This window comes from Fopius arisanus, unplaced genomic scaffold (assembly GCF_000806365.1).
Source record: "Fopius arisanus strain USDA-PBARC FA_bdor unplaced genomic scaffold, ASM80636v1 scaffold00134, whole genome shotgun sequence".
In the NCBI taxonomy this organism is placed as follows: Eukaryota; Metazoa; Arthropoda; class Insecta; order Hymenoptera; family Braconidae; genus Fopius; species Fopius arisanus.
The window spans coordinates 219,697-245,423 of record NW_011887873.1 but is presented as its reverse complement, the minus strand read 5'-3'; the positions used below and the strand labels follow the sequence as shown (position 1 = coordinate 245,423).

Sequence of the window (25,727 nt, the reverse complement as noted above, 5' to 3'; positions counted from 1 at the left end):
CTGCTTTGATTTTTCTTCAGTATTATTGTTGTCATAATAAGCGTGAACTAGCCCTCTGAACATTTTTTTTTTTTTTTTTTTTTTTTTTTTTCTTAAATATTGCTTGTCAACTTTGGAGCGCCGATCGGTGGAGTGAAAAAATCGAGTGAGAAAAATGAGAAAAGTGTGTAAATGGTATTAATGCAAGAGAGAAAACTTTGTATATTAATATCATATAACAAAATGAGAAATCCTCGATAATCAAGAGTGTGAATTTTTCATTTTTCCATATTATTTATCGATAAGAATGCATTAATGATACCAATGAAGATATAGTGAGCTTTGTGTAATGGCAATTGAGGATCCCACGGGCTATTCTTGAGCATGATGCTGAAAAATTATGAAAGTTAGGATGGATGGATAACTCGTCTACTAGTAGCGATGACAATGAATGAAAAAAGTTTACTTCGAAGATACCATTGAAATGATTTCTTTTCCACTCTGATTACTTAATAAAGAGGGAGTACATGATTATTATATTATTACTTGTATTGTTACTGTAATTGCCAATTTGAAATAATAAATAATAATAAACAAAAAAAAAATGATGATTGATTTTGTGAGAATTTACAGGTACCATGTGCCTCGAATAAAAGAAAATTTTTTTGACCCCGTCATCCGACGGGGTATACGGGAATATATCAATAAATTTTAACAAGCCTTTAGACTAATTAAAGTGCTGTATTAACGTGAATTGGTAAATTCAGTGCGCAATTGTTTTACGTAGTGAGGTCCAAGTGACACCATTCGATATTTGACACGTCGCTGCAAACATAAATATGGATGGGCAGTTGTTGGTAAGATTTGTTTTCTTTTTGTTTTACCCCTCGTCCCAACAGTTGTGATTTTGTTTTCTCGAGTCATTGGTGGTTTATCAGTAAACACTAAAGGATATTTATAGAGATGATGATACGCCCTGCATCGTCGAAAAACACTCTGCATAACCTCTATTCATTGTTGGAGACAGATTTTAATGATCCAAATGCAACAATTGTATAAAATATTTGTGATTTTTCTTCACATATTTTGGTTGGTTTGTTATAATTTATTGACGTAATTGTGATGTCTTGTTGTATTGGCTAGGAACCCACGCTATACACTGTGAAGGGAATGGCAATCCTTGACAACGACGGCAACAGAATTCTCGCCAAATACTACGACAAGAATATTTTTCCAACATCGAAGGAGCAGAAGGCATTCGAGAAGAACTTGTTCAACAAGACCCACAGATCGAATACAGAAATTATTATGTTGGATGGACTAACGTGTGTCTACAGAAGCAACGTTGACTTGTATTTTTATGTTATGGGAAGCTCCCATGAAAATGAGGTAAATTATTTGATCAATTGACGGCTCGCATTAATCCATAAAATAATGAAGTGCTTCATATACTGTAGTTAATCCTAATGAGTGTGTTGAACTGTCTGTACGACTCGGTGAGCCAGATACTGAGAAGAAATGTGGAGAAACGGGCTGTCTTGGACAGCCTAGACATTGTTATGCTGGCGATGGACGAAATTTGCGATGGAGGGTAAATATCGAGAGGAATAAAAATATTTTTAGTTGAATGATTAATAGTGAAATTTGTTGCAGTATTATTCTGGACGCTGACGCAGCTAGCGTCGTCCAGAGGGTGGCCCTACGCACAGACGACATTCCTCTTGGCGAACAAACTGTTGCGCAGGTAACACACCTTCCAACCACTATCTATTATTAACCTGCACGCAATTGTTTATTTTATTCTCTGTTATGCTTGCACAGTCGATGATAGTAAGTGTTGAAGGATTTCCACCAAAAAATCATCTCATTGAGAACTTATTCTTTAATTTTTTAGGTTTTTCAGTCTGCCAAGGAGCAACTCAAGTGGTCTCTACTGAAGTAAAATTTTTATTCTTCTATTTTTTCAAATTATATCGTTCCAAATGATATTCTGTTATTAATCAAATTGTAACTCTCTTAATATCAATAAACGTCAAGTATTATTGCTAAATATTGTCAGAAAAATATACAGTGTAATATCTATTGTGGGTTATTGTAAAACTGACTACCTGCTACCTCAATTAAAACTAATGCTGAAATAGTTGGAAATTCCAAAATACCATTAGACAATTATTTTTTTTTCGCGGAATATAATATGATTGGTGACGTGATATTATTGGCTCCGTAATGAGCAATCGGAGGCGTTCGGCTTGTTTCGGGAAGCATCCCCAACCGCCCTCGCCCCCATACAAACACGTGTCAATAACAACATTTTGGATAAGTCCAGTCTTGTGAATGTTCCATCTAAATATTTATTGTTACTTGAGAAGTGCGTCTAGTAGTGTCCGTGGCGAGATCTTCCACGATTTTACGGTATATTGTGCGACATTTACAGAATAGGACAGTGATTTGTATGCATACAAGGGGACAGCCGTTGATGTTCCCATTCTGTGTAATATTCGTTTCATTACGGCTGACATAATGGCAATGGCTGAAGGGATTATGAAGAGACTGAGCGACATTAAGCAAGAACGCCAGTGGATCAGTGGAGAAATTGATTTTCTTAATAAACGAGTCGATGATTTCAAAAGGAGAATTCAACGAGTCGAGGCTGAGATTAGTCATCTGCAAGAAATTCAGGCGAGTTTTTAAGCGATAGTTTTTAAGATAGATTTGGAAATGTTGTTTTAAATTACCAATATAAAAATACAATTTAATTACAGGACGCTGTTTCGAACTCTGAGGATAGATCAAGCAACAGACTCGCAGGTCTGATGAGAGAACGGCGCCGACATCTCGTTGAGGTTTTTTTTTTTTTTTCTTTTAACGCTTTTTAGACTCGCAAAAATCAGACATTTATTTTTATTCCAGATGCAATATGCTCTACCTAGCGTCTATGAGGAACTCAAAAGATTGGTAAGATTTCATTCTCCCCTGGGTAAAATTTTCAAGTGCAACAATCTATTGGGTTGATTGCCCATTTTCAGGTAAAAAGATTTACAGGTACTTGAACGCTTTCAATGCACTGTCATTCCAAGAACACGTAATGAGTGATCCTACAAAGAAACGTAATTCTACAATGTGAAAAGGAGAGAACGACATAATTTAGGGTTACTTAAAATTCATTCATATCAATTTATAATAATGGCACAATAAAAAAATGAGTAGCGAAATGGTAAAATGAGTTAAATAGAGAATTGATGTAACTTCATTTATCTATATAGGAAACCGGTCTGATACACCTCCAAGAAGAAGCCCACGAGCTCCACATAAACTTGAGTTTCACTACGATGAGCATAAGTTAGAATTAGTCTAGGTCTAGGAATTTAATTTGTACAATTTTCCCTTATAAATCATTGTTGCTATTTGTACGTGTATCATGAATTAAACGTCGAATAAAACGTTAATATCGAGTTCTTCGTTTTATTTTCAATAAATTTATGGCATTAGCGTATGGTGGAAAAATTCTTGAATGAAAAATGTCAAGTTGGTCTTTTATAGTGCGCGTCGAAGCTGCGCAATAAAATACAGTATGTGTGCAACGCACGCGGCGCAGAACATGACGTACACGGTATAAACACGTGATTTCGGTTATTTGTGAATTTTTTTGTAAATAATTATTAATTCGGGATTTGATGAATTAAGTTTTAAATTAACTAAGTTTTCAGTGTAATAAATCTTTGCAATTGTGGACAATATCTGGGTCAAGGCAGCAGTGACGGCAGTGACCAACATATTTAACCTCCGGTCTCGATGTTCGTAAAGGATAAGCAAAAAATAAAAAACACATCATTAGTTTTTTCTATTGATCAATACAGTAAAACTAATTTGAAAATTAATTTTGCTTAGCTGTATTGTTACCACTGAAGGCAACAATACAGACAATTGTCACTCCTCAATAAAAATGGGGAAAAATCACAGACATCAGAAAAATTTAAAGTTCGAAAAGGCGAAAGTTAAACTGAAGACGAAAAAAGGTAAAACCCTCCCCAAGGGACAGAATATCACTGATACAAGTTTCAAAGTGAAGAAGATTATCGTCAGGGAGCAACTCAAGTCCCATGAGCGCGATGAAATCGTCAGTCGTCGGAAGCTCAATGTCAAGGAGTTATTAAGTCGTCTCCAGCACCACAACTCGACAGTCCGCCAAGCAGCCATACAGGAATTAAAGGAAATATTGCAATCATATCCTCCGGAACTACTGAGTGCCCACCTCAGCATCCTTCTCCAGGGCATCTCATCCCTAGCCCTCGACAAGGAGAGAGACATTCGAAAGGACACTCTCAAAGCTCTCTCTCTCCTCCTAGGGCCCCTCTCTACTTACCAGCTCGCCCCCTTTGCTGAAATCCTCGTCTCCTATCTTTGCTGTACAATGACTCACATCAACCCATCTATAAAAGAGGACTCCCTCAATTTCCTTGACGTTCTCATTCACTCTTGCCCCTCTCTCCTCTCAAAAAACACCCACAAAATTCTCCCCAATTTCCTCGACATGATATCCACCCACAGTCACACCTCGATCCCTCGACAGCTCACAACTACCTTAAACTCGCGGAATACCACCATCAAGTGGAGAATCAAAGTTCTCCAGCGTCTCTCCAGTATTTTTATCTCAATCATCAACGACCTGAAGTCCAGGAAAAATGAGGGAATTAAGAGTGAAGCAAGGAGAATCTTTGTCGACGATAAAACTACTTTTCTTAATTGTTCCCACGAAAATAATCTCGCCATTTGGCATATCAGTGATGACGATAGAGTGGTGGGCTATGGCGGATTGAGAGATGAAGATTTCAAGTGTTATGTCAAGTCCCTGATGCCTTTAATGATGGAAAGTTGGATTGAGGTGAGGCCGAAGGATGTTGACGGCAAGCAAGGTAGTCTATGGTCACAGGAGGCTGCTGAGATGTTGGGCGTTGTTGTCAGAATTTTGATTAATTTATTGGATATCCTGGAGATGTTTGAAGGGGAGGAGATAAGTGGATGGTTTAGGGTAGAGGTTCTCGAGGGGGTGGGTAAATTTTTAATGGGAGGATTTCCCTATGGGTTGATCAAGAGCGTGAACCAAAAAGGCCGGAAGGGCCGAATAAAGAGGCAAGATGATTTTGGTGAGGGTGAGAGCGATGGTAACGGACTGATTGAGGAGAATTTGGGATTGGGACTCATTTTCGTAGGACTTAGCTGCAGGGAGGTTGGGCTTGGTAAGAGGGAGAAAGAGGAATTGGAAAGAGTTGTCCAGTATGTATGTGATCAATTGAACAATTGGAAATGCAATGAAGCAGCTGCTTCATCTGCTCTATGCAAATTCTTAAGGGTTTTGTTTCTCAAGGCGAGTAAGAACTTGTATAGAAATGGAATTAGTCTCGTAAATATTCTCCGAAGGACTATTTCTGCAGCTTGTAGGCAGCCGAAACGTGAACTTCAGAGTCAATTATTTGCGATTCTTGGGGAAATTGTTCTTGATCATCGTTTGAACGAACTCCAGAGGTAAAAAATTATTATCAAATGTAGGTTTAAATTTTTCTATGCCAAAAATTTTATTTATTGCTCAATAATACATAGCTCGACTGGTTAAACTATGATTTCAGTGAATCCTCCTTCAAAAAATTCATCAAAACTCTACCAGATTTACTATTGAAGGAAAATATCCATGAGAATACCATACAAATGTTGAATCGAGCTGTTCTTCAACATGGAACATGGATTTGTGGAGAATTGGCCAAGAAGCAAAATCAAATCATAGGTAAATTGATCCTAGATTAAAATTAATTACTCTCAATTAAAAAAAAATAATAATATTTTCCTTGTATTCTCCAGAAAATGCAAAAACCATTGATATTGTCGGATCGATCGATGATAACCAGTCTAGGCTGATGATTTGTAATTTATTGCACTTTCTGGATGGACAAATATATTTTTAGTCAATTGAAAATATCATCACTCCTTAAAACCTGTAAGTATTTTTTATTTATTTATTTATTTATTTATTTATTTATTTATTATTTTTTCGAGTGAATTTTTATTGAATATTATTAGGTATTTTTGGTGTCATTTAATTATTTCAACTTATTTATTTTCATTCTCGTTAGTCTATATCACATTGTTTGGAATAGAGAAATGAAGAGTATTGACTATCACATAATATTCTCACTCTCGAATACTAATTTCTCCATCGTATGTTTATATGAATTATGTTGAAAAAATTATATGGTTAAGGATATCCACGTACTATTATATTACTATCTGAATGAAATAAGAAAATCAACAACTGGGATATCCTGAATAATCGAATGTATCGCACGTTAGTAGGGCCTTAAAAATACTGTTGTAAAAAATCTTAAAACTTGGTAACATTACTCTCATCGTCAACAAAGGCGAGATTATCAACTCCCCTGTCGAGAATATTATCTACACTAGGGGTAAGTGGTAAGACCGGAGCGTCCCGACTCAAGTTGGGCCACTCAGCCACTTTCAATTCCTCAAGAACCTTGAGATACTGTTTTTTGCTCTTCTCCGGTCTGTAGAACTTGACCTTAACCTTCTTCTCAATGGCAAAATCAATAATTATCATTTCGACAAATAAACAGAGTAGGAAATTAGCAATGGCCATTGCCACAATAATGAGAGGCCACTGGAGATTGGGAGGGAGTTTGAGCTGGAGAATATTGACTATCCACTGGGCAGGACGAAGAGTGATGTACATGCAAACAGCAGTTAAAATGATAATAGATAATATGAAGGAATTATTGGTGTAAATGGCTTTTCTGTAAGGTTTTCCCCTGGAGAAAATTATTGCTGTCGTGATATATTGGAACATTGATATAGAAAATACTGAGTAGTTTTCATAGCTCGTGTAGTGCAGGAGCTCGTGGCTGACAAATGGTGTGAACCATGGAAATTGGTGAACTCCAAAAAAGGCTGCAACTTGGAATGCTGACATTATTGACATGTGGAGGATTAGAGAGGTGAGAGGAATAAAGGAGAGGATAGAGGTCATGGGCGGGTGAGAGGCGAGTTTGCCAGAATAGGCTTGAGTTTTTCCAAAGAAAAAGGCAAAGTTGACTATGAGGCAGATATCGATGAATAGAAACTCGATGTCTGTGAGATTGGAGTCGATCGAGTAGAGGATTATTGTAGAAAGGAATTCGGTTAAAGCACATGTCACCATGAATTTGAAAATTCCGAAGGAGGTTACCAAGGCTGCTCTACCCTGGCGAATGACTTTTGGCACGCAAGTAATATCTGGGGTGCGAGAGGTAAAAGGTGATGCAACGCTTGATTCAGCTTCAGAGAGTGATATTCCTGCATGTGCTGCTCGCAGAGCTCCACAATCATTGGCTCCATCTCCACACATTGCCACATAATAGCCGAGCTGCATGAGCTCTGTAACAAGTTGTTGTTTCTGATCACTGGTCATCCTCGCAAAGACCGCCCCTCTTACACAGATCTTGGCCACTAACTCGGGATAATGCTCCCTCAGTAGCTCCCACGTCTGTCCAGTTAATGCAAAACGATAATTCGGTGCCGTTAATCCCTTTTCAATCGATTCATAATTAACAATGAGCTTTTCTTTCTGTGGGTTAACTATAGCTGGTATTCCTTGAACATTGAAATAAATTGTGGCATTGGCTTTGTGTTCCGAAGGTATGACAGTCACATTAATCACCGTTTCGTCCCTCTCAAGGATTTTGCACTCTTTAGCAACACTCACTGCCGTTTGGATATTATCACCGGTTATCATGAGAATTTGAATGTTAGCTTCTCTGAGTTCCTCGATAACTCGAATTGTCGGCTCTTTCAATCTGTTCTCCAGAATAACCAGACCCAAAAATTCCAATTCTCTCTCTAATTCATCTCTGTGCATCTTTTGGATGGTCGTATAGTTGGAAGTTATGAAACTCCTCCCGATAGCGATAACCCTGTAGCCCTGTTCTGTATATTTTTGCAATTCCGAGGCAATATTCGAGGGAATTGTTTGGGGTTTGCTGAGGCTGAGAATCATTTCAGGGGATCCTTTGGTATAAACCCTAAAATTATCGCTTCCTAAGACTTTAACTACCGTGGACATTCTTTGGAGGGAACTTGAGAATTGATACTGCTGGATTATTCCTATTTCGGTAAACATGCCATCGGGGGCTTTTACCACTGTTGGGGCTACTAGATCGTACTTACTCGTGTCATGAGCATCTGGCTCCTCCAGGCTCCAACCGGTGCTCTCAAACATTTTTACATCAAGGGGATCACCACAGAGTTGATGGTTTATGAGAGTGAGACTGTGGCAGACTAGCATCCCCTCGAATATTGCATGATTTTGTAGCTTTGGTATGCTCTTTTCGGCTTCTTGGAGTGTAGCATTTGAGTTAGGCACAACCCCCCACATATCTAGACCATCCTCTGTGAGTGTTCCTGTCTTATCAAAGCAAATGCAATTGATACTCCCAGAAACATTGATAACTCGACTATTAATGCAGTAAATTTGCTCTTTTTTCAATCTTGCTTGGGCGTAAAGTTTTCCCACTGTCATCGCAGCGGGGAGAGCTGGTGGAATGACAATAGTGATGATGTCCAGTGCCTTGATGGCGATGTAAGAGGCGGTGACTCCTCTAGAAGCCTTGGATATAACGGTGTAAAGAAATCCCAAGAAAGAAATCACTGCCAGGATCCCTATGAATTTATAGGAATCCTGATCGAACTTGAAATCGGCTGGTGGTGGATACAAAATTGCAGCAACCAAAGCTCCTCTATTTGTCTGGAGACCAGTGCGAATGACGCGAGCGAGAACTGGACCGTCTCCATAAAATCTCGTTTGGATTATTATAGTTCCACTGTAGAGTGTATGTTGTGAACATTCTTTTGAATCGTACAGAACTTTTTTGGGGGTAAGGGGAGTCTTAGTGACTGGTACAGATTCGCCTGTAAGCATTGATTCATTGAGAATACAATGTCCAGTGAGTAATACTGCATCGCAAACGACGGTTCCTTGGTGCCTTGGTAATTCAATAATATCACCAGGTACTAGCTCAGCACTGGAAACAGTGTCGAAGGTACCGCAGCTTCTCCGTACACGTACCATCTCGGTTGAAGCCACTGTTCCATGAAGATTCTTCTGATTCTGTTATAAATATCGGGATCAAATTTAATTACTCATTTCACCTGAATTCACACGAGTTTTTCGCACATTATATTTGCCAATGAAATTTAAAGTCTCCCCACAACAATTTGTCAACTGTGTCCTCGAAATGCAATATTTTTATCTTTTAATACTCACACGCCGTGTCTGAAGAATAGAACTGCTGATACCAAACAAAGACATGAGTATAATCGCTGCTGTGTAATAATAGTAACCATCGGCAAACCACACGGCCAAAGTGAACACTTGAAACATGTAAAATGGATTGAATACTTCAAGCAACAGCAAAACCATTATACTCTGCAGTGGCACTATTATCTCATTTTTTCCGTATACTATGCGCCTGAAAATTGAGTAAGCGATGAATATAAATTCCGAGGGGAGAATATTCATCTCTTTTGGTACCTTAGAAGTTGGTCTTCCTTGGAGAGACCTTTGTTAAATCCAAGATGTAATTCACTGCAGGGGACGTATTTGTCTAATGCAACAAGCCTTGCAAATTCATTCCGAATCTCATCCCATATATAACATTGTTTTTTGAAGCAAAATGCCCGGTAATCTGAAACATCACGTTTCGTACCATTTTCCAGGCTTATGCTCAACTTTTGCCCCTCTATTCTACTGAGTAGTTCGATTTCTGGGTTTCCCAGTCTCTTTAACATCTCAGGAGATCTACAAATATTATTAATAAATCTCCAACAATCTCCTTCACTCTTCAATTATATTTTATTGTTATTTACCTTAAATTCTTTGTTCCAATGACTTTGATATCCTTGACAGAATATGTTTTGTACTTTCCCTGATAATCGTCCTGAGAAATGACAAAATCATAATCAATGATCAATTACTGATAAAATACGCAAATGTAGGGCGCGACTATTTGCTGGATATATTGAATTTTTGATATTATAAAGTTGATTGATTAAAAAATAGGTTGAATTAAAAATTTATGAGTCTTACTATTATGAGTAATCTTGTTGCCCGAATGAGGGGACATTTTCGATAAGTTGCGTAAAGCTGCAAATGAGGATACCAATGAAAGAATAATCGGAGAATTCCCAGTGTCAGCACGTAAAATATATACGTCAGAAATGTGCATATGTAGCTTCGTTCGTAACCCTTTATTTCCTAAAATCGAACATCATTCATATTTCCTTCAATTATTTATTCAATTTAATATTTCAATAATTTTTACCAATTCTTCAGTGTCATGACCCGAATTGACTTTCTGCCACACCGGATCCGACTTTTTATCAATATTTAACCCTGAAAAATCATTGAAAATTTATAATGATATAATGTTTTTCCAGTCAACAACCACGAAAGGATAAAATATTCAATATATATTTAATGCTTTATATGTTGTTTTCATTTAGAACTCTTGTCACGCGCAATCATCGTGTTAACTTGTGAAAGTAAATACTGGTTATTATCGCATGTTGAGACCGATACTAATATCACGGCCAAACAAGTTTTTCCTTTTTTTTTCCAATGGCTGATTATTTTTATGCTAATACATAATATCTTACCATTGAGATTTGTCATAACGCAAGCAGCACTAGTCCAGCCAATGACACTTTTCTATAGACTCTAATGCAAAATTTCCAGGCGATGAAGGAAAATCAGCAATTGCTAGAGGAAAAAAAATTTTAAAATACTACTACTACTCATCTGACTTGCCATGAACTCATAGTTGAACGTTCCTCAACATATGGGAGTCTGAAGAGATCCCTTCATTCTCTATATCAATAATCAATTATCTTAATCAATCTCTATCATAATGGATTGAATTCTACATCTATATTTTAAAGGGCAGACTCCTACGATCGTGACCTTGGACGATTCGAAGGAGCTTTTATAATCTCTCGTTTAAATCCGGGTTTAATAACTTCTAACTCTCACGCAGGTAACGCCCAATCAAACTTTTACCGTTAATTCAGACAACAAACGAGTTCTTTCATTTATTTATCATGAATAGAAAAATGAGAAAAAAAAAAAACAACTAGAACTGGCATTGTGAGGATGATACAACCGGACCTCAATGGAATCGGAAATTCTTTTGTTCCACCGAGAAAATGGCAAAAAAAATGCTCAAGGAATGCCGACAGCAGCGAAACGTGACAATCGCTTTAAATCTTCAATAATAAATAAATTCCCCTGCGTACATATGACGGAGAACAATTGATAATTGGTCGGTTAATGCGACAATCCTGACAACGCTGTCAATTTTAACCACCTGAAAAAATACATATTCATTCCCGTTAAGTGGAAAAAATTCCACAATCACATGATTGTGGTGAAAAATTACTGGATCGAGACAGATTTTTTGCTCATTAATTTTTTCAACCAAAATGAATTTCGTTTGATTGTTTCAATGTTTTTCCATCTATTCCAATGCTGACTTGACATTCATCGCTTTACATGAATCATTCATCACAAAACGATGAGATAAAGTACAATAGAAAATAGAAAAGCATAGTAAATTCGTTGGACAATTTATTGGAGGTATTTAGAGGAGAGAGAGAGGAACCACTTTAAATTTAGTAGTTGAAGTTGAAGTAAAGGCGATGCATTAAATGAAAAATGTGAAAACGATAAAATAATCTTGACAAGTTCTTAAGTTGCGGCAAATATGGCAAAAATAGAGAAGTGCGTTATCACGTCGGAACCTTAACCAGCCAACTAACGAGTATTTTCCCATCCGTTTGCATAGAATTGAAGGAATTGCTATTTAATGTACCAACTATTCCCTCGTTATATCGCATCTGCTACAAGTACATATACCGTTACTATTGGAGAATAAAAAATTGCTTCACAATTAAAATGGAATAACAAATTGATGATTATAAAAAATGAAGGACGTGCGTAGGATTATGGTGAACGTTGCATACGGAATTTCCCAATGGTTGGAATTATTATACATGAAAGGACCTGATTCTAAGGACGATATCAGCGTTATCGAGGTCGTTAGACCACTCGTGATGACACTAGTACGTGGCCAGTTTTTTTTTTTTTACTGCAAACTAATCTTCTTGTTGCATAATGAAACGATTTTACTTTTATTCCGTATGAATAGCAGTTAACCGGGAGACATTATTGACACATCGATCTATTATATCATTTGACTGAAAATTATCTCCAATACCTCCAAATATCTCTAGCGTAGCGTATTGATATTTAAAAAATTAAATACCTTACGAAAACCACAATAATATGAGTATTTCATTGAAGGTAAATCAGTCAATTTCTGAGGCTGGTAATGTGAAAAATAGGTGTGTTTCAAGTCGCGCACACTAATTTAGTATTCATAAGTCAGGAATTAATTGATCGATTGAGCTCAGCTCGAGTTTATTGCAAAGTGAAAAGTGTGCTTTTTTTTAAAAAATATAAAAATCCAAATATAAAAATAAAATGAATAAAAAAAAATATTGCATTAATGGTATTGTAGATAATTTATACGCTATTTATCTGTCATCTCGTCGTTTCATATGAAATTATTATAAGTTACTCTCGTTATCACCAAACTCTTATCATCCTCTAAACTACTCAATTATTCACTCACCTTGGTAAAACTCAACAGGCGCGAACAAATGCTCGATACCATGAGAGAAGCAAAAACCACTCAAAAAATCTATATATTTATGCTTATCGGTGAAAAAAAAAAAAAACTCCAAGAATCATTAAATCCACATTCTTTGCTTTGACTCCGGGATCGCTGAATTTCTCATTCGTTTGAACATTCAAGTGAAAAAATAATTGCCGTTGTTCCCTTTGTATTTTATTTTAATAAATATAAGATTTTTTTTCTTTTTTTTTTCTTGATTTTGTATAGCTGGTGTGTTGGCTTTTACGATTTGTATAAAATAGACGGTTGGCACTGTTAAAAAGACGGCGCTAAACCTGCGGAACCAACACTTGCTCGACTGCCACTCGTCTCTCTTCCGTTCTGTCATGTGAAAATAAAAATCTCCCACCACTGTCAGACCCCCTCCCCCTTAATTCTAGGCCAGATACCTCCACCTTAAAATGCATTTTCAATGCTCGAGCTATTTGTTGTCATGATTTTTAGCGATTGTCAAAATTATTAAATTTTTAATACACTCATACTCACTAGCTGTGGGCTATCAGAGGAGTTGGTGTCAAGGTCTAGTTAACGAATCTTATCGGTGCATCCGATATATTAAATATCAGAGAATATCACACGAGGTATGATTAATTTTATCAGTTGAATTTTTAATTGGACTTATTTGAGCTTATTAGATTTCCCTCATAGTTGAATTTACCGTAAAGCAACATCAAATTACATCTGATCGCTAATGACCGCAAAACAAAGCCAATAAATACAAGAGCCAATAAAAGCATTTTTAATATCACATTATTACCTGTTATCTATCCCTGACCTGTTTATACCTTAACGATACATTTATTGTACAGCGTAACGTCATTGCAACAGTTGGATTATCATTTCAATGATCAAATCAAATTATGAATTGTAACTCCCATAAAGCAGTTTGAAGTCATATAGTAATTGTATTTTCGTTTATGATGAAATTGATAAGATTCGAGGAATATCAGAGTCTTATAAAATTCAGATAATCCCAAATGATAAAACGGAATTAAAGTGAATTTCAGTGGTATTATAAATTGTAGTATATTTTTTTCATGTTATCCTGAAATATTTATACCTCATCCTCGGATAAATAGAAATAAAAAAATTCTCCGTCTAATGAAAAAATCCAATTATCATGATTAAATGCCTCTGGCAGAGTATCAAATTGAAAGAAATATATTACGTAAAGAGTAGTGACAAGTGACAATTTTTCCGGCCTACTAACTCCAAGGATTCTTTCCAAGCCTCTCAATGCTAAAATCCTGAATAATCACATTTGAGTAGTACTCTCGAATTTATTAATTAGCATGATATGCCAATAATTGTGTTATCAATACCACCTGATTATCATCATAGTTTATGTGACAACATTCAAATATTCCTCTTTCCTTTAAACAAAGCTGAGGAAACAATTGGAGCGGGGAATTCCTCTTTAATCGCAGAGGGATTACCTAGGTTCAATTAATTATCCAGGTTATTTATCTTTCCTTATTTCGCAACAATTTATCCGGTACTCGCTAAAGAGAAATTTTTATTCACATGCTGCGTATTTTTTCCGACTATTTGCAATTTAAATCCAAGAATTAGCGTTTCAGTTATTTTCAAAATAATGACAAAATAATTCTTTTTTTTTTCTTTTAGGTCTGGAGTAAAAAAATCTTCACTTCAATTCAGCTGCACACCCAGTGTAATTCAAGGTCGTGCTCATGTCCGATCGATTTTTTCACAGATTGTCTGAGTTATTCAATAGCAATAGAAAAAAGAGAGGGATAAAAATGAAGATAGAAGTGAGAAAAAAAAAATTGTACGAGTGAAATAGTTGACTTATGCAATGTTGAGCTCCTTTATATTTCCTGTTTTTATCATTATGCAGAAGTAATTTACAAGTAATTGTAACATTGTAGGAATTTGTTTGTCTTTTTCTTTTATTTCATGATTTTTTTTTTACCTTAGAAAAGAAAGAAGAAATTTAGTCTTCAGCATCGAATAATTACTCCCTCTCGTAATAATGATGTATTTATAATATTAAGCGGAATACAAGTATACAATCTTCGTTTTTAAATAAATTACCTAATTATATAAATTGTTTGAGCATTGGAAGAGGAAGTAAAATTATACAATGGAAATAAGATGGAAGCGCTTTTATTTTCCTGTAATGCCTGAAATAGCATAGTGAATGCCCCTCTCGTGTTTAATGTCAGCGATCAGAGTCAATGGCAAGGTCTGTCCATTCATCTCTATCCGAGCCCCGAGACTTGGTAACATGAGCATCACCAATGGGCTCCACAATTTTTATCGAGAAATAGGAAATCACTGCGATTATTTGGGAGTAAAAATTGATCGGGGAGGTGGGTGTTACGTTACGGATATTGGATCGACCCTGAAAATTAGATCCTGCTAATTTTCCGAGCCTAGTGGTGAGGGAACACGTAAACGAGTCGTCCGGGAACTGAGGGCCCAATCTAATACGTGGACTCTTCCATCAAACTTTCATGAGAAAAATTGCATCATTTGAAAAAAAAAATTCCAATAATAAATTATTGGATCCCACTTTACCTCAATCTCTTCAGATTAAGTCATCTCAATCGTCATTCTAACAATACCAGTAGATCTGGCTTTTATCGAGTTAAATTACCCAATTAAAAACATAGATATTTACTAACCGGAATGAATGTGGTGTAAATTATGCCAAAATAGATAATTCACTCAATGCCACTTACTCCACATCGTAATTATTTTTTTATTTTCATCAGCTACAAAGAGAGCCACGTGGAATGTGATGAAATATCATATATCGCGGTGACTACTGCTAAATCAGAGACAATGAGAAAATTGTCATCATGTTAACCCGTCATTTAGTGGTGGAAATTCAATGCCAAGGATTACAACAAGTTGATTCGTGTGGATTACAAATATCATTGCTCTGCATTGATTGATCAAGTTGTCAGAATGAGAATTAATTTAACATGAAAAACAAAACTAGGATAAATAAACCAAAGCCTCAGAATTTTGTAAAAAAAATTTATTAACAACTTTGAAAAATCTTAAAGACTATTAGATGAATGATATTTACAGCCTATATGCCCTTACGATCAATTATTCAAGCTGGCATTGTTAGCGATGGTTTCGAGATCGATTTGAGATAAGTACTCATCATCAGTATCTGTATCTGAGTTCAGTAAATCATCGCCGATTCCCCCTTCTTCCTCTTCTCCTCCCACACCATGTTCAATCACAGCTACAGCCTCGATGACACTTCCCTTGTCCTGAGAGCCCTTAGCATCATCAAATTGACTCACATCAATCTCATTAAATAAGTCATCCTCGAAATTGAAGTCTTCCTCACAAAAATCTTTACAACTCGATCCGTCCACCTCTACTTTTCTCGATAATTCTACCGACACCGAACGATTCAAATCTCCACAGAGAACAGAGGAATTGATAAATTTTCCTGGTTGATCAATCAGTTCCGCAATTGGTCCATCTCTATTTCGTAGTGAAAATTCCATCTTCTCCTGAGAAGAATTCATCTCAATCCTCAATTGCTCTCCCCATTGTCTTATCCTCTTTGTACTCTTGCTTGCAACTTTACTTTTAACTTTCTCGTAATTACCGCTGGAGATGGCGTCGAGCAGCGGTGTTCTCACAACGATACCTTTTTCAGAGAAGGCACCAACCAAATTATCAGTGGAGAACATCACAGTCCTTGTCCTGATAAAGGTCTTCTTCGAAGAGAGAATACCAACGTCTTGGAGGAGGAGGACAATACCAGAGTGCAGAATATTGGGGTGATTAATGGCGAGATCTCGATGCATCATTCCCTCTATCGAACCCGACAAGTCCTTGAGGATAACCCTGGGATTGCCACCGGCCTGATCGATCTTTTGAATGACAACAGCCAGTCTGGGTATTCTTTTAGTGGAGGTGCCCTTAATCGAGGCGATGTCGTAGCCCTGGAGGAAATCGGTGGGGAGGGAGTCCATCATTCGTAACCAGGCCCCCTCGAGGAATGATTTTTTAGTGTCTTGGGTACAGAAGTCGTTCAACTTCTCTGGGGATGACCTGCTAGTTGTTGTGCTATCATGCTCGTCGAACAGGCTGAGGTAGGGCTTAAGCGATTCTGGAGAATTTGAAGGGTTAACGGCGTCGGGGAGGAGTCCTGCAGGCCCCGGAAATTTTCTGACAAGTGTTTTCTTTAGGAGATCCGAAGTTCGAGTGATGGTGGAATTTTTAGATTTATGAAGAAGGGTTTTCACAGTTGAGGAGGACCTGGGGATGACTGAGGGGGATCTCTGAGGAGTTTTGAAAATCTCGGTGGGGAGTGGAGAAGTTCTGAGAGTTGCTAGGGCAAGGGACTTGACTGGGGAGTTTGAAGAAGAAGAGAATATAGTGAGTATATGATGCTTGCGAGAGGACAGGTTATGAGTTGGTCGACAAGGCTCTGGGGGAGACTCAAGGCGACGACGTTTCGTCGCAACTTGTTGATCCTTACTGAGAGGCTCACACTGGCTGTAGTAGAGTTCTTCTTCAGTGTCCACTCCTTTCAAAAATTCCTGAGAGATGATATCATTGAATTTGAAGTTTCAAAGGTAAATAACTTACATTATTGAATATTTTGTCGTATTTATTGCCCTTCTTATGCCTTAAATTTCCAATTACCTCATCAAATTCGAGATCAAACTCATCCTTCTCACTCATGGCTCCAAACCATCACCAGATTCTAACCAAAATTTATCAAGTATCATCAACGTTTTACTATTAACTTGTCGTAAATAATCGATCTTCTCAGGGGAAAAAAAGAGAAATAAATAAAAGTTGCCTAGCTCCCCTGTCAATTCATCATTGAATCTCCAAAAAAAAAAAAAAAATCCTCATCCACCGTGCTACTAAACAAAACTCTCAGCAATGAAATGTGCAAGATGGAATTTGTTTACAATTGCAAAGTGTGTGTTATGTTTTTTTTTTTTTAGTAAGGTGCTGCCACCTGACATTGGTTTTTTGCTTAAAAAGAATCGGTAAAATAACTAGCGAGAGTTTTACGCATGCGCGAATCTCCATCTAACACTATAGCCATATAGCGCATAGCGCTTATCCACCGGTTGTTGGGAAAATAAAAATCTTAAGAAAAGGAGAAAAATTGGTTAAATTCAGTGAAGACAAATTGTGTAAATTTGACGTGGTGATTTTATTCTAGAACTTGATAGATGGATCTTCCTATCTGTACGGTAATCACGAATAATCATGAATGATTACTGGCGTTGTACGGTTGGAAACATTGAGGAATTCTGGAATGGTAACAGAGGAACTGCGAATGATAACAAAGGGTGAGTGACATCTTTTTATTGCCTTTTGCGTCCTTGACATTTTTTTAAAGAATCTTTCGAGGAGATAATTTGAAATTAGATTGTCGGAGCAGGCAGTGATTTGGGGGATGAGTATCGATTGTTGAAATTTTTCGAGATTTTCATAGGAGGGAAAAATGAAAATGACAACTTCATTTCACCGACCGTCTTTTTCTCGATGTATTTTCCATTTTTTCTTTACTTTTTCGTAGAGGCCCAAGGATCCGCCGTAAATTTTTTCAACATCCATGAGCTTTCTCTTTCATTTCTTTTATACGTTGTATGTTCGTAATTTTGAGGCCATCTATAAGATTTCAAGAGTATAACCTCAAAAGTTTGCTCCTTTTTGAAAATAGATAATTGAAATAGAAAGGGGTGGAAAATTTGAATACGCATAGCAACACATTTCCAAGGTCCAACAAAACAACTTGATAATTTTTGAAAAATATCTTTGAATTTAAGTGAGTTATGGAAACTTTTCTTACAACCTCTTTTATAGAGTGGCGTAAGACAGTAGATCTTATTGGCTATAAGGACTTGTTATCATTTGACTCTTGGAAATTAATTTACCAACATAATTAAAAAATTCGTACACTATCTATTGTGGTAAAGCTTGAGTTTTTAAAAATAATCGAGAAAAGGGAAAAGAAACACGGAAATCTCAGTAAAAATGAGGAAAGAATTGAGGTTCCACATTATTTTTCCTGATTTCCTAAATTTTTTTATATCTTTATATATTAATCAGTACATACAATAGCTAAAAAATCTCTCGAGTTTCTATGGCTTTATCCCCTACCACTTGGAGCATCTATTGATTGCTCTACCGCACTACTGCCCTACTTTTATGAGCTACCCTCTCCCCCTCACGCTCGGCATTCACATTACAACGCTCTTATCGTTCCCAATGAAAAAACCAACTGCCTCATTATCGTAATTGACAAAAATTAAATATTAATAATAATAATAAATAAATAAATCAAATTTTTGACAACTGTACGAGGGTAGGTTAGATGAGGGCGAGAGGTTAAATACATATTAAATGTATCGAATCTAGCTGACATGTATATAAGTGCCCTATAATACACTGAGGAGAGGGAAATAATCACTGCAGTGGTGTGACTCTGTACATGGTCAGGCCAGGAATAACGTTATAAAACGCTTGAGAGGAACAATGTAAACAATAAACAGATGTTATTTATACGTAGAGATATACGTATTAATCAAAATTATTAAATTCACAGGATTTCCATTGAAGTCAAATACGAATATATTTGCTAAGAAACAGAAAACCTTTGACGGAGAAAATACTGAGTGATATAATTTGGGAAAAAAAAAAAACCAACTTTCAAGTTCAATTGGTTAAGATACGATGCCAGTAGAATGAAAATTTAAATTACAAAAATTTTATAGTCTCGAATTTATTATGCGCGTCGAGTAAAATCGTGGATGAAAAAAACAATTTAACATTGATCAAGGTCTTCACCAAGGTCAAGGCCAATTCAATGTCATTTATGTGATATACCGAATCCGACTTGCTCACGTGAATTTATCATCGTTTAACAATAGCGTTTGCATCATGGCAGAAAATCATTGTATTTTCAGCAGTTAACATGCAGTCATTGAGTGATTTTGGTTCCAATGGGAATAAGGGTTAACGGTGGCAAACTGTCTCACTGGTCACGCCATCCACGCGAGTCAGTTCGAAACTCCTTTGATTTTTTTTTCTTTTCCCTTGAATTTGCTTTAGGGGTATTCCCTATCACAAGGCCACAACCTCAAGGTTATCGCACAATCAGCCATTTGTTTTCCCGAATCTCAAACTATTTTCAAGTGAAACCAATTTCACTTTAATCTGCCCATGTATTTTTTTCGTTTCAGGGGTGAATTGAAAACAATGGGAATGGGAAGGAATTAAAAAACTCAAATTGCATAAATGACAATGTCGATGATTAATCTTGACATATGTATTATACATTTTGGAATGAACATTCCATTGTAATTTGAGACAAATATGTTGAACATGTTGAGCTGTGCAAGAAAGTTATTTGTTTTTAGTCTTGGAGTTATTTAACACTGGAGTATTGGAGTAGGGATGGTAAGCCCGATAGGCAGCCATCGGGGGTGGTCAAATGAATTGCATTATCCGTAACTATAGAGTGTTAGAGTAATTCCGGATAAAAGGGAATTGTTTCCAAGCATTGTTTCACTGCAATGCTAAATAAATGAATAGATGAAGACCCATCTTCGGGTGTATGTTTTGGGAATGGAACATTTTGAAAGGCCTCAAAGAATTTTCTAAAAGGGCGGATATTACTCCCTTCCACTCTCAGTAATATACAGTGCAGTTAATGATTACTATTTCTTGTTCTTCACGAGTCCATTGAAATATATATATTGAAATGATAAAATTTTTCAATTTTTAAATGAGTAATTGCGAATAAAATTGGATGAATTTTAGTGATAAATTTGCATGAGTTATCCTAGACACCGATAGACATTGAACCAGGCACATATTAACCGCCGGCAACGTCGCAAAAATATTTTTCGTCAGTATAAATAGATGGACTGTAACTGCCAGTGGGTTTATTTTTACGGGGCAAAGAGAACTGAGGAAATGTTGGGAGGGGGAGGAATAGTTTGGTACAGCCAATCTGTGCTTCCGCGTTCGCTACTTCCAAATCCATCATCAATTCTCAAAAATGAGCTCCAATACTCTCAGAATCTGAATGAAAAAAAATTGACTTCGTCACTGACTAGTTGTTTTTTTTTTTTGCAATTTACGTTGATTTATGTTGAGCGAAGAAAATAATGGGGATATGGTGATATGGCTGGTTATAAGCCAGAACGATTGTAGGTGAATAAGAGGGAAAAAATTTGTTAAAATGACGCGTGGCATTAAAAATGTGGGTATGGTGGGTTCACCTAGAGCAGGGGGTCCGATGCACCCGAGGGTTACCATGGAAACGACCTACTCTGTCCCTGGACGTGGCCGCATACTTCGGGGCCACCTATAGCTTTGTCTAAACCCCTAGGCTTCTCACTTCTCCACTCATCATTCACATCTTTCTCTCAAAAGCCAAAAAAATCTAATTCAACATTTAACTCGGCATTTTTTTGAATTTTACAAAGACAGTTTAAATATGAAAGAAGAAAAAAAACAATTTCAACGAATTTCCATGATGGGTACCATAAAGCTTTACGTTCTTACATTAAAATTCACCGATATTGTGAAGAATGCCAACAGTCTGAATGAAAAAATGCAAAAAAGAGAAGAGAAATAATGAATTGGAGATGATGACTGTGGACTGGTGGGCCATCCCCGTACATTTGGATCAATAAGATTAAAACCCGCGCGACATAACATCGAGGTCACCCTGTATTATTCCAGGGATAGGAAGGTGCATGACCTAGTTACGCTCATCCGAGTTATATGGGTCATAGACACCATTTTCGTCGGGTCAACACACACCACTACCATCTCGAAATTTACATTTGAATTGATAAAGAAAGGTGGTTTCCCCTTTGACGAAATTTCCCAATCATCTATATTTTTTATAGCTCGATGTACTTGAGGGAATGTACGTAAAAAAAAGATGATTCATAAGTCGGCTGGCTTCAATGGTTTACACGTTTTGCTATAGTTTGGCGCGTGTATGACCTACTCGTCCATCGTACATAGAAATAATGTAATGTAATAAACTCTTGAAACAACGCTTGAAATTCGCCAACTTACTCCCATCCCCCTGACTTGTTAATAAATATGATGTCGTCCGTGTTGATAATGCTCTGTAGCTCTTCCCTGAAAACCGATAATCATAAAAGACTCGATTGATCAGTGATTGGTGTGAGCAAAGATGCTTGAACGTAAAAAAATATCTGTTGCCTCTTTGCAATACATCTTTATATTTGGAATTGGTTTGAATGATTAAAGTTTTTAGGTTGATTAGAAAATAAGAGTGGGTGTGATTTGTGAGCAATAGAATTGACCAATAAATTGATGGGGGGGAAAAAAAAAAATTGAAATGAAGAGAGCCCTCCTCAACATCACCCATTACTCAACTAAAAATTTGTCGATTGAAAATAGTTGGGACACCCGTTGAATCAAGTTTTCCTCTCGAGTCGAGTTTTACGGCACTAGCCCTCCTCAATGATTGCCCCAAAGCGCAGGCGTTGATATCAAACCACCACCAACCAACACCAATATTATTGGCTCAGGGTGGTTGCCTTGATATTCCAAAGACACTCGGACTGGGATCGTGCGTAACATAGGGACGCGCGCGATCCCACTATTCTCAACTCAATATATGTATAAATATATATCTGCATATATGTATTAGTAAAAATCAAGATTTTTATGTGACAAAGAGCCTCAACTTGTGAAATTATAATCAATATCATGCTATTAATAATGATTTTCGATTAATTTGATGTTTTTTTTTTTACAATGGGCGACGGTGAACGGTTGATGATGCCGTAGTGAATCAGTATGTAAAGAAGTGATGAGTGATGTAAATCATTAGATGATTATAAGTAGAAGAGGAGTATTGTAATATAGAAGGGGAGAAAAAGTCAATTGGACTGATGGCACGACTTGAAAGTAAGTTTGAGTGTCGAAAAAAGGATCTATTTTGATTATTCATCAATTGATCGTTAGAAAGGAAAATGAATAAATAGCTTTTAAGGTGAAGGTGAAAGTGAAGGTAAAGATGAAGGTTAGAGGTGATGTGGAGACGAGTTGTAATTTTGAAAATGGGAATAAAAATATTAATTTGTTGTAGTACCGAGTATAGTGGTCCACAAGGGATGCAGTAGATCGGAGAGCAGGTCGTCAAGTCCAACTGGTGTATCATCGGTGATGCCTGCATTACCATCATCAAAACATGCCATTATATCAGTCAGTGGTGGTAACGGTGGTGTGACATACACGGTGCAAAGTGACCAGGACATGTTAGACGATAATGTCAACGTCAATGTTGATAATAGTTCAACGGATAACGAGGCACATCCACCATCAAATTCCCCTGACAAAATTCAAGCGGAATCTAATAATAGTCGGAATAGGGTGAGTTAAGAATTATTTTGTCTATTATGAATTACCGATGAAAATGGCTCATCATGCTGAATTACTCTTGGGGAATGGCAACAGAATGAGGAGTATGATGATAGCTCCATTATTTCAGATAAACACAAAGGTGAAACTTCTGGTTCGTAGTCATGCGATGAGAGAGTCAACCTCACCTCCCCGTGAGGCTCACAATGGCCCAACAGCCACAGAAAAAGCTAAATATCCCTCCTCCCTATCCCCACCCAGCCCAAAGTTGACTAACAACAACAACGAGTCTATGTACAATAACAGCAACTTGACAAGCCAGCCCCACTCGCCCAAGCAAACCCGCACAATAGCCACATCGCCAACATGTCGTACGCCCCAGCGCAATTCACTCCAGTCCACCCCATCTCCCAATGCCAAATCACCAAGCTCATCACCCCTTCGGGACAAAGAGCCAGTTTATCGTTCCAAAGCTACAAGTCCCAACATCCCTTCCCAAAAATGCAACAACTGCGTCAAAAACAATCACAATGATCGTCCAGGTCTTCTGCAGACCCCCGGATCACCGTCCAAATCCTCAACCCATTCACCAAAAATCAATCATCTAACCAACAGCCGACGACCAAACACGCTATCAGTATGCAACAATCAGTGCCCAAATCAGTGTTCAAATAGCCTGTCAATGCGCTCATCATCGCGTCACAAATTACGCCATCCTGGATCGCTAAACAGCAGCAGCAGCCTAGACTCACATATATCAAATATATCACCATGTCTATCGAGAGATAGTAGTACAGAATTATATACTGATTCAACAGGAATTGATCTCGAGCAATTTATCGCGGTAACGATAAATAGAAATCAGAAGGATAGATCTGTTCTTCTCAAAATCGAGAAGGAACTCATTGATTTTGCCAAGGATCGTCAAAAAGTTTGTCACAAGTTTCCCAATATGTCATCGTACAATCGTATGCTTGTGCATCGTGTTGCTGCTTATTTCGGTATGGAGCACAATGTTGATCAATCAGGATTGTCTGTGATAGTGACGCGAACGAAAAACATGAGAATTCCAGATACACGCTTCAAAGAGCACATTAGGGAGGATCTTTTGCTTACCGAGGAGCCAAGACGGAGTATTCTCAAGAGAGATTCGAATTCCTTCGAGGACGGCTTCAACTTCAAATCACCCGATCGAATGTCCGGGGGGGACTACTGCAGAAGGAGTAAGTCCTTTGAGGAGCGGGAGGAGGAGTACGAGAAGGTGAGGAGAAGGATTTTTAAGGATAGCAGTGGAGATTGTGAGGTGACCTCTTGGCCGTACTGGTCGTCATCGGAGAGCTCTGATGTATCAGCTGCGAGATATCGTCTTCTCCATCCTGGTGATCATAATTCGATGCGAACCCGCTTGTCCAAGGGCGAGTCATGCGACGGAAGGGAGAATATCCGGGGTGTTCTTAGGCCCTCAGTCTCCAAATCGTTCAGCTTCGGTGGCTACACTCGGGGCATGCTTGCCAGGGGTGACAGTGTTTCCTCGACACGAAGCGCTGGAGCCCGACTTACTAAACAGGACTCTGGGGCCAGTGTGTGCTCGAGGCTCAGTCCATCCTCCAGTGGATACAAAAGCCAGAGCCAGAGGAGTGATGCAACTATATCACCCTCACCATCACCATCGCCCATTCCAACCTTACCCTGTAATCACAGAGACACTAGTTCGAACAATTCAACCACCATTGATTCATCTCACTCAACTCAAACCGTCATGTGGGCCGTTTCTAGTATCTCCAGTGTTCCACCGGGCTCAATAATCATGAATCCACGAACTAATCAGCCATACACAAATTCTGATGGTTCGATTTATCGCTTTGATCCAGACAATCCACCAAAGATGTTCTCTGATATGGCGGACATTCGAGAGAGTCCTGCCGAAGCAAGTGCACCGCAATCTCCCAGGGAAACGTCAAATCACAACTTCAAGCGAAAAAATTCTAACAAGAGTAATGATAGGGTTCTTACCAATACTGCAACCTCACCGACCCACCCCTTTACCGCAACTCCTCCTCCTATTATTCAAGAGTGTCAGCACATGAACGTTAAAACAACTGAGACCCAGATATGCCCTTATGGGGGAGGGCACACACACTATCCAGGCTTTTCCCAACACAATAGTATCGATATGAACTATAATCAATCGCCGCTTTATTCTGGAGTCCAGGGGCTTGTTTTACGACCAGATATTAGTCAGGGAGGAGGCCCCATAGCCCCTGGAGATATAATTTTTGGCCAGAATCATAATATTTATGGTAATTACTCGGCAATGGCAATGCACAATTGTCATCCACAGGGAAGTGAAGTCTCAGAGCTCTCTGGCTACTTCATGGGGATGAATGTTTATGGGGATGGGACTAGAAATGGGTTGGAGGTTCATGGAACACCGACACACGGATTCAGTGCTCCGACGGGGCATCCACAAGCCAGTGGTCACAATGGCCAGCCATACTGGCAACCGCCACTTCCACCTGCACCTGCACCTCCAGCTCCACCACCACCTCCTCCTCCTCCTCCTCCTCCTGTTCTTCCTCC

At 37.9% G+C, this 25,727-nt stretch overlaps 6 protein-coding genes across 11 annotated transcripts in view; 4 read left to right on the top strand and 2 right to left on the bottom strand.

The window, feature by feature from the left end:
- The first annotated feature begins 726 nt into the window (after positions 1–726).
- Positions 727–2,045, top strand: zetaCOP (COPI coat complex subunit zeta). Of its 2 annotated transcripts, none has more exons than XM_011313910.1 (5): positions 727–836; positions 1,123–1,368; positions 1,437–1,570; positions 1,633–1,723; positions 1,874–2,045. In XM_011313910.1, exons 1-5 carry the CDS (start codon positions 819–821, stop codon positions 1,919–1,921), a joined length of 537 nt encoding a protein of 178 aa, XP_011312212.1. In that variant the 5' UTR covers positions 727–818; the 3' UTR covers positions 1,922–2,045. The 2 variants fall into 2 exon arrangements, with proteins under 2 accessions (XP_011312212.1, XP_011312211.1); XM_011313909.1 differs by lacking the exon at positions 727–836 and adding an exon at positions 864–1,032.
- A 195-nt stretch (positions 2,046–2,240) lies between these two features.
- LOC105272036 (uncharacterized) lies at positions 2,241–3,426 on the top strand. Of its 4 annotated transcripts, XR_892709.1 has the most exons (5): positions 2,241–2,658; positions 2,742–2,822; positions 2,890–2,934; positions 3,022–3,128; positions 3,243–3,426. XR_892709.1 is itself a non-coding variant. In XM_011313907.1 (4 exons), exons 1-4 carry the CDS (start codon positions 2,500–2,502, stop codon positions 3,070–3,072), a joined length of 336 nt encoding a protein of 111 aa, XP_011312209.1. In that variant the 5' UTR covers positions 2,241–2,499; the 3' UTR covers positions 3,073–3,426. The 4 variants fall into 4 exon arrangements, 3 of the variants coding, with proteins under 3 accessions (XP_011312209.1, XP_011312208.1, XP_011312210.1); XM_011313907.1 differs by having other exon boundaries at positions 3,022–3,426; XM_011313906.1 differs by lacking the exon at positions 3,022–3,128 and having other exon boundaries at positions 2,242–2,658.
- Positions 3,427–3,540: 114 nt separating this feature from the next.
- On the top strand, positions 3,541–14,524 carry LOC105272034 (testis-expressed sequence 10 protein homolog). 2 transcript variants are annotated; one of them, XM_011313902.1, is made up of 4 exons: positions 3,541–5,502; positions 5,604–5,758; positions 5,833–5,968; positions 14,397–14,524. In XM_011313902.1, exons 1-3 carry the CDS (start codon positions 3,923–3,925, stop codon positions 5,934–5,936), a joined length of 1,839 nt encoding a protein of 612 aa, XP_011312204.1. In that variant the 5' UTR covers positions 3,541–3,922; the 3' UTR covers positions 5,937–5,968; positions 14,397–14,524. The 2 variants fall into 2 exon arrangements, with proteins under 2 accessions (XP_011312204.1, XP_011312205.1); XM_011313903.1 differs by lacking the exons at positions 5,833–5,968; positions 14,397–14,524 and having other exon boundaries at positions 3,541–5,522; positions 5,604–5,695.
- Positions 6,027–13,350, bottom strand: LOC105272035 (probable cation-transporting ATPase 13A3). The gene is made up of 8 exons (XM_011313904.1): positions 12,708–13,350; positions 10,675–10,777; positions 10,341–10,411; positions 10,106–10,273; positions 9,886–9,956; positions 9,551–9,817; positions 9,284–9,488; positions 6,027–9,127 (listed from the first exon to the last, which is right to left on the bottom strand). The coding sequence occupies exons 2-8, from the start codon at positions 10,688–10,690 to the stop codon at positions 6,353–6,355; spliced, it is 3,573 nt and encodes a 1,190-aa protein (XP_011312206.1). The 5' UTR covers positions 10,691–10,777; positions 12,708–13,350; the 3' UTR covers positions 6,027–6,352.
- Positions 14,525–15,821: 1,297 nt separating the features above from the next.
- On the bottom strand, positions 15,822–17,724 carry LOC105272032 (uncharacterized protein C17orf53). The gene is made up of 2 exons (XM_011313901.1): positions 17,415–17,724; positions 15,822–17,308 (listed from the first exon to the last, which is right to left on the bottom strand). The coding sequence occupies exons 1-2, from the start codon at positions 17,451–17,453 to the stop codon at positions 15,848–15,850; spliced, it is 1,500 nt and encodes a 499-aa protein (XP_011312203.1). The 5' UTR covers positions 17,454–17,724; the 3' UTR covers positions 15,822–15,847.
- Positions 17,725–22,314: 4,590 nt separating this feature from the next.
- enc (encore) overlaps positions 22,315–25,727 on the top strand; it is an 8,218-nt gene continuing 4,805 nt past the window's right edge. Inside the window, exons 1-3 of the mRNA XM_011313899.1 lie at positions 22,315–22,694; positions 22,876–23,159; positions 23,278–25,583. Of these exons, the coding sequence (XP_011312201.1) occupies positions 22,679–22,694; positions 22,876–23,159; positions 23,278–25,583 (2,606 nt within the window). The 5' untranslated portion in view covers positions 22,315–22,678. The remainder of the gene's footprint in view (positions 22,695–22,875; positions 23,160–23,277; positions 25,584–25,727) is intronic.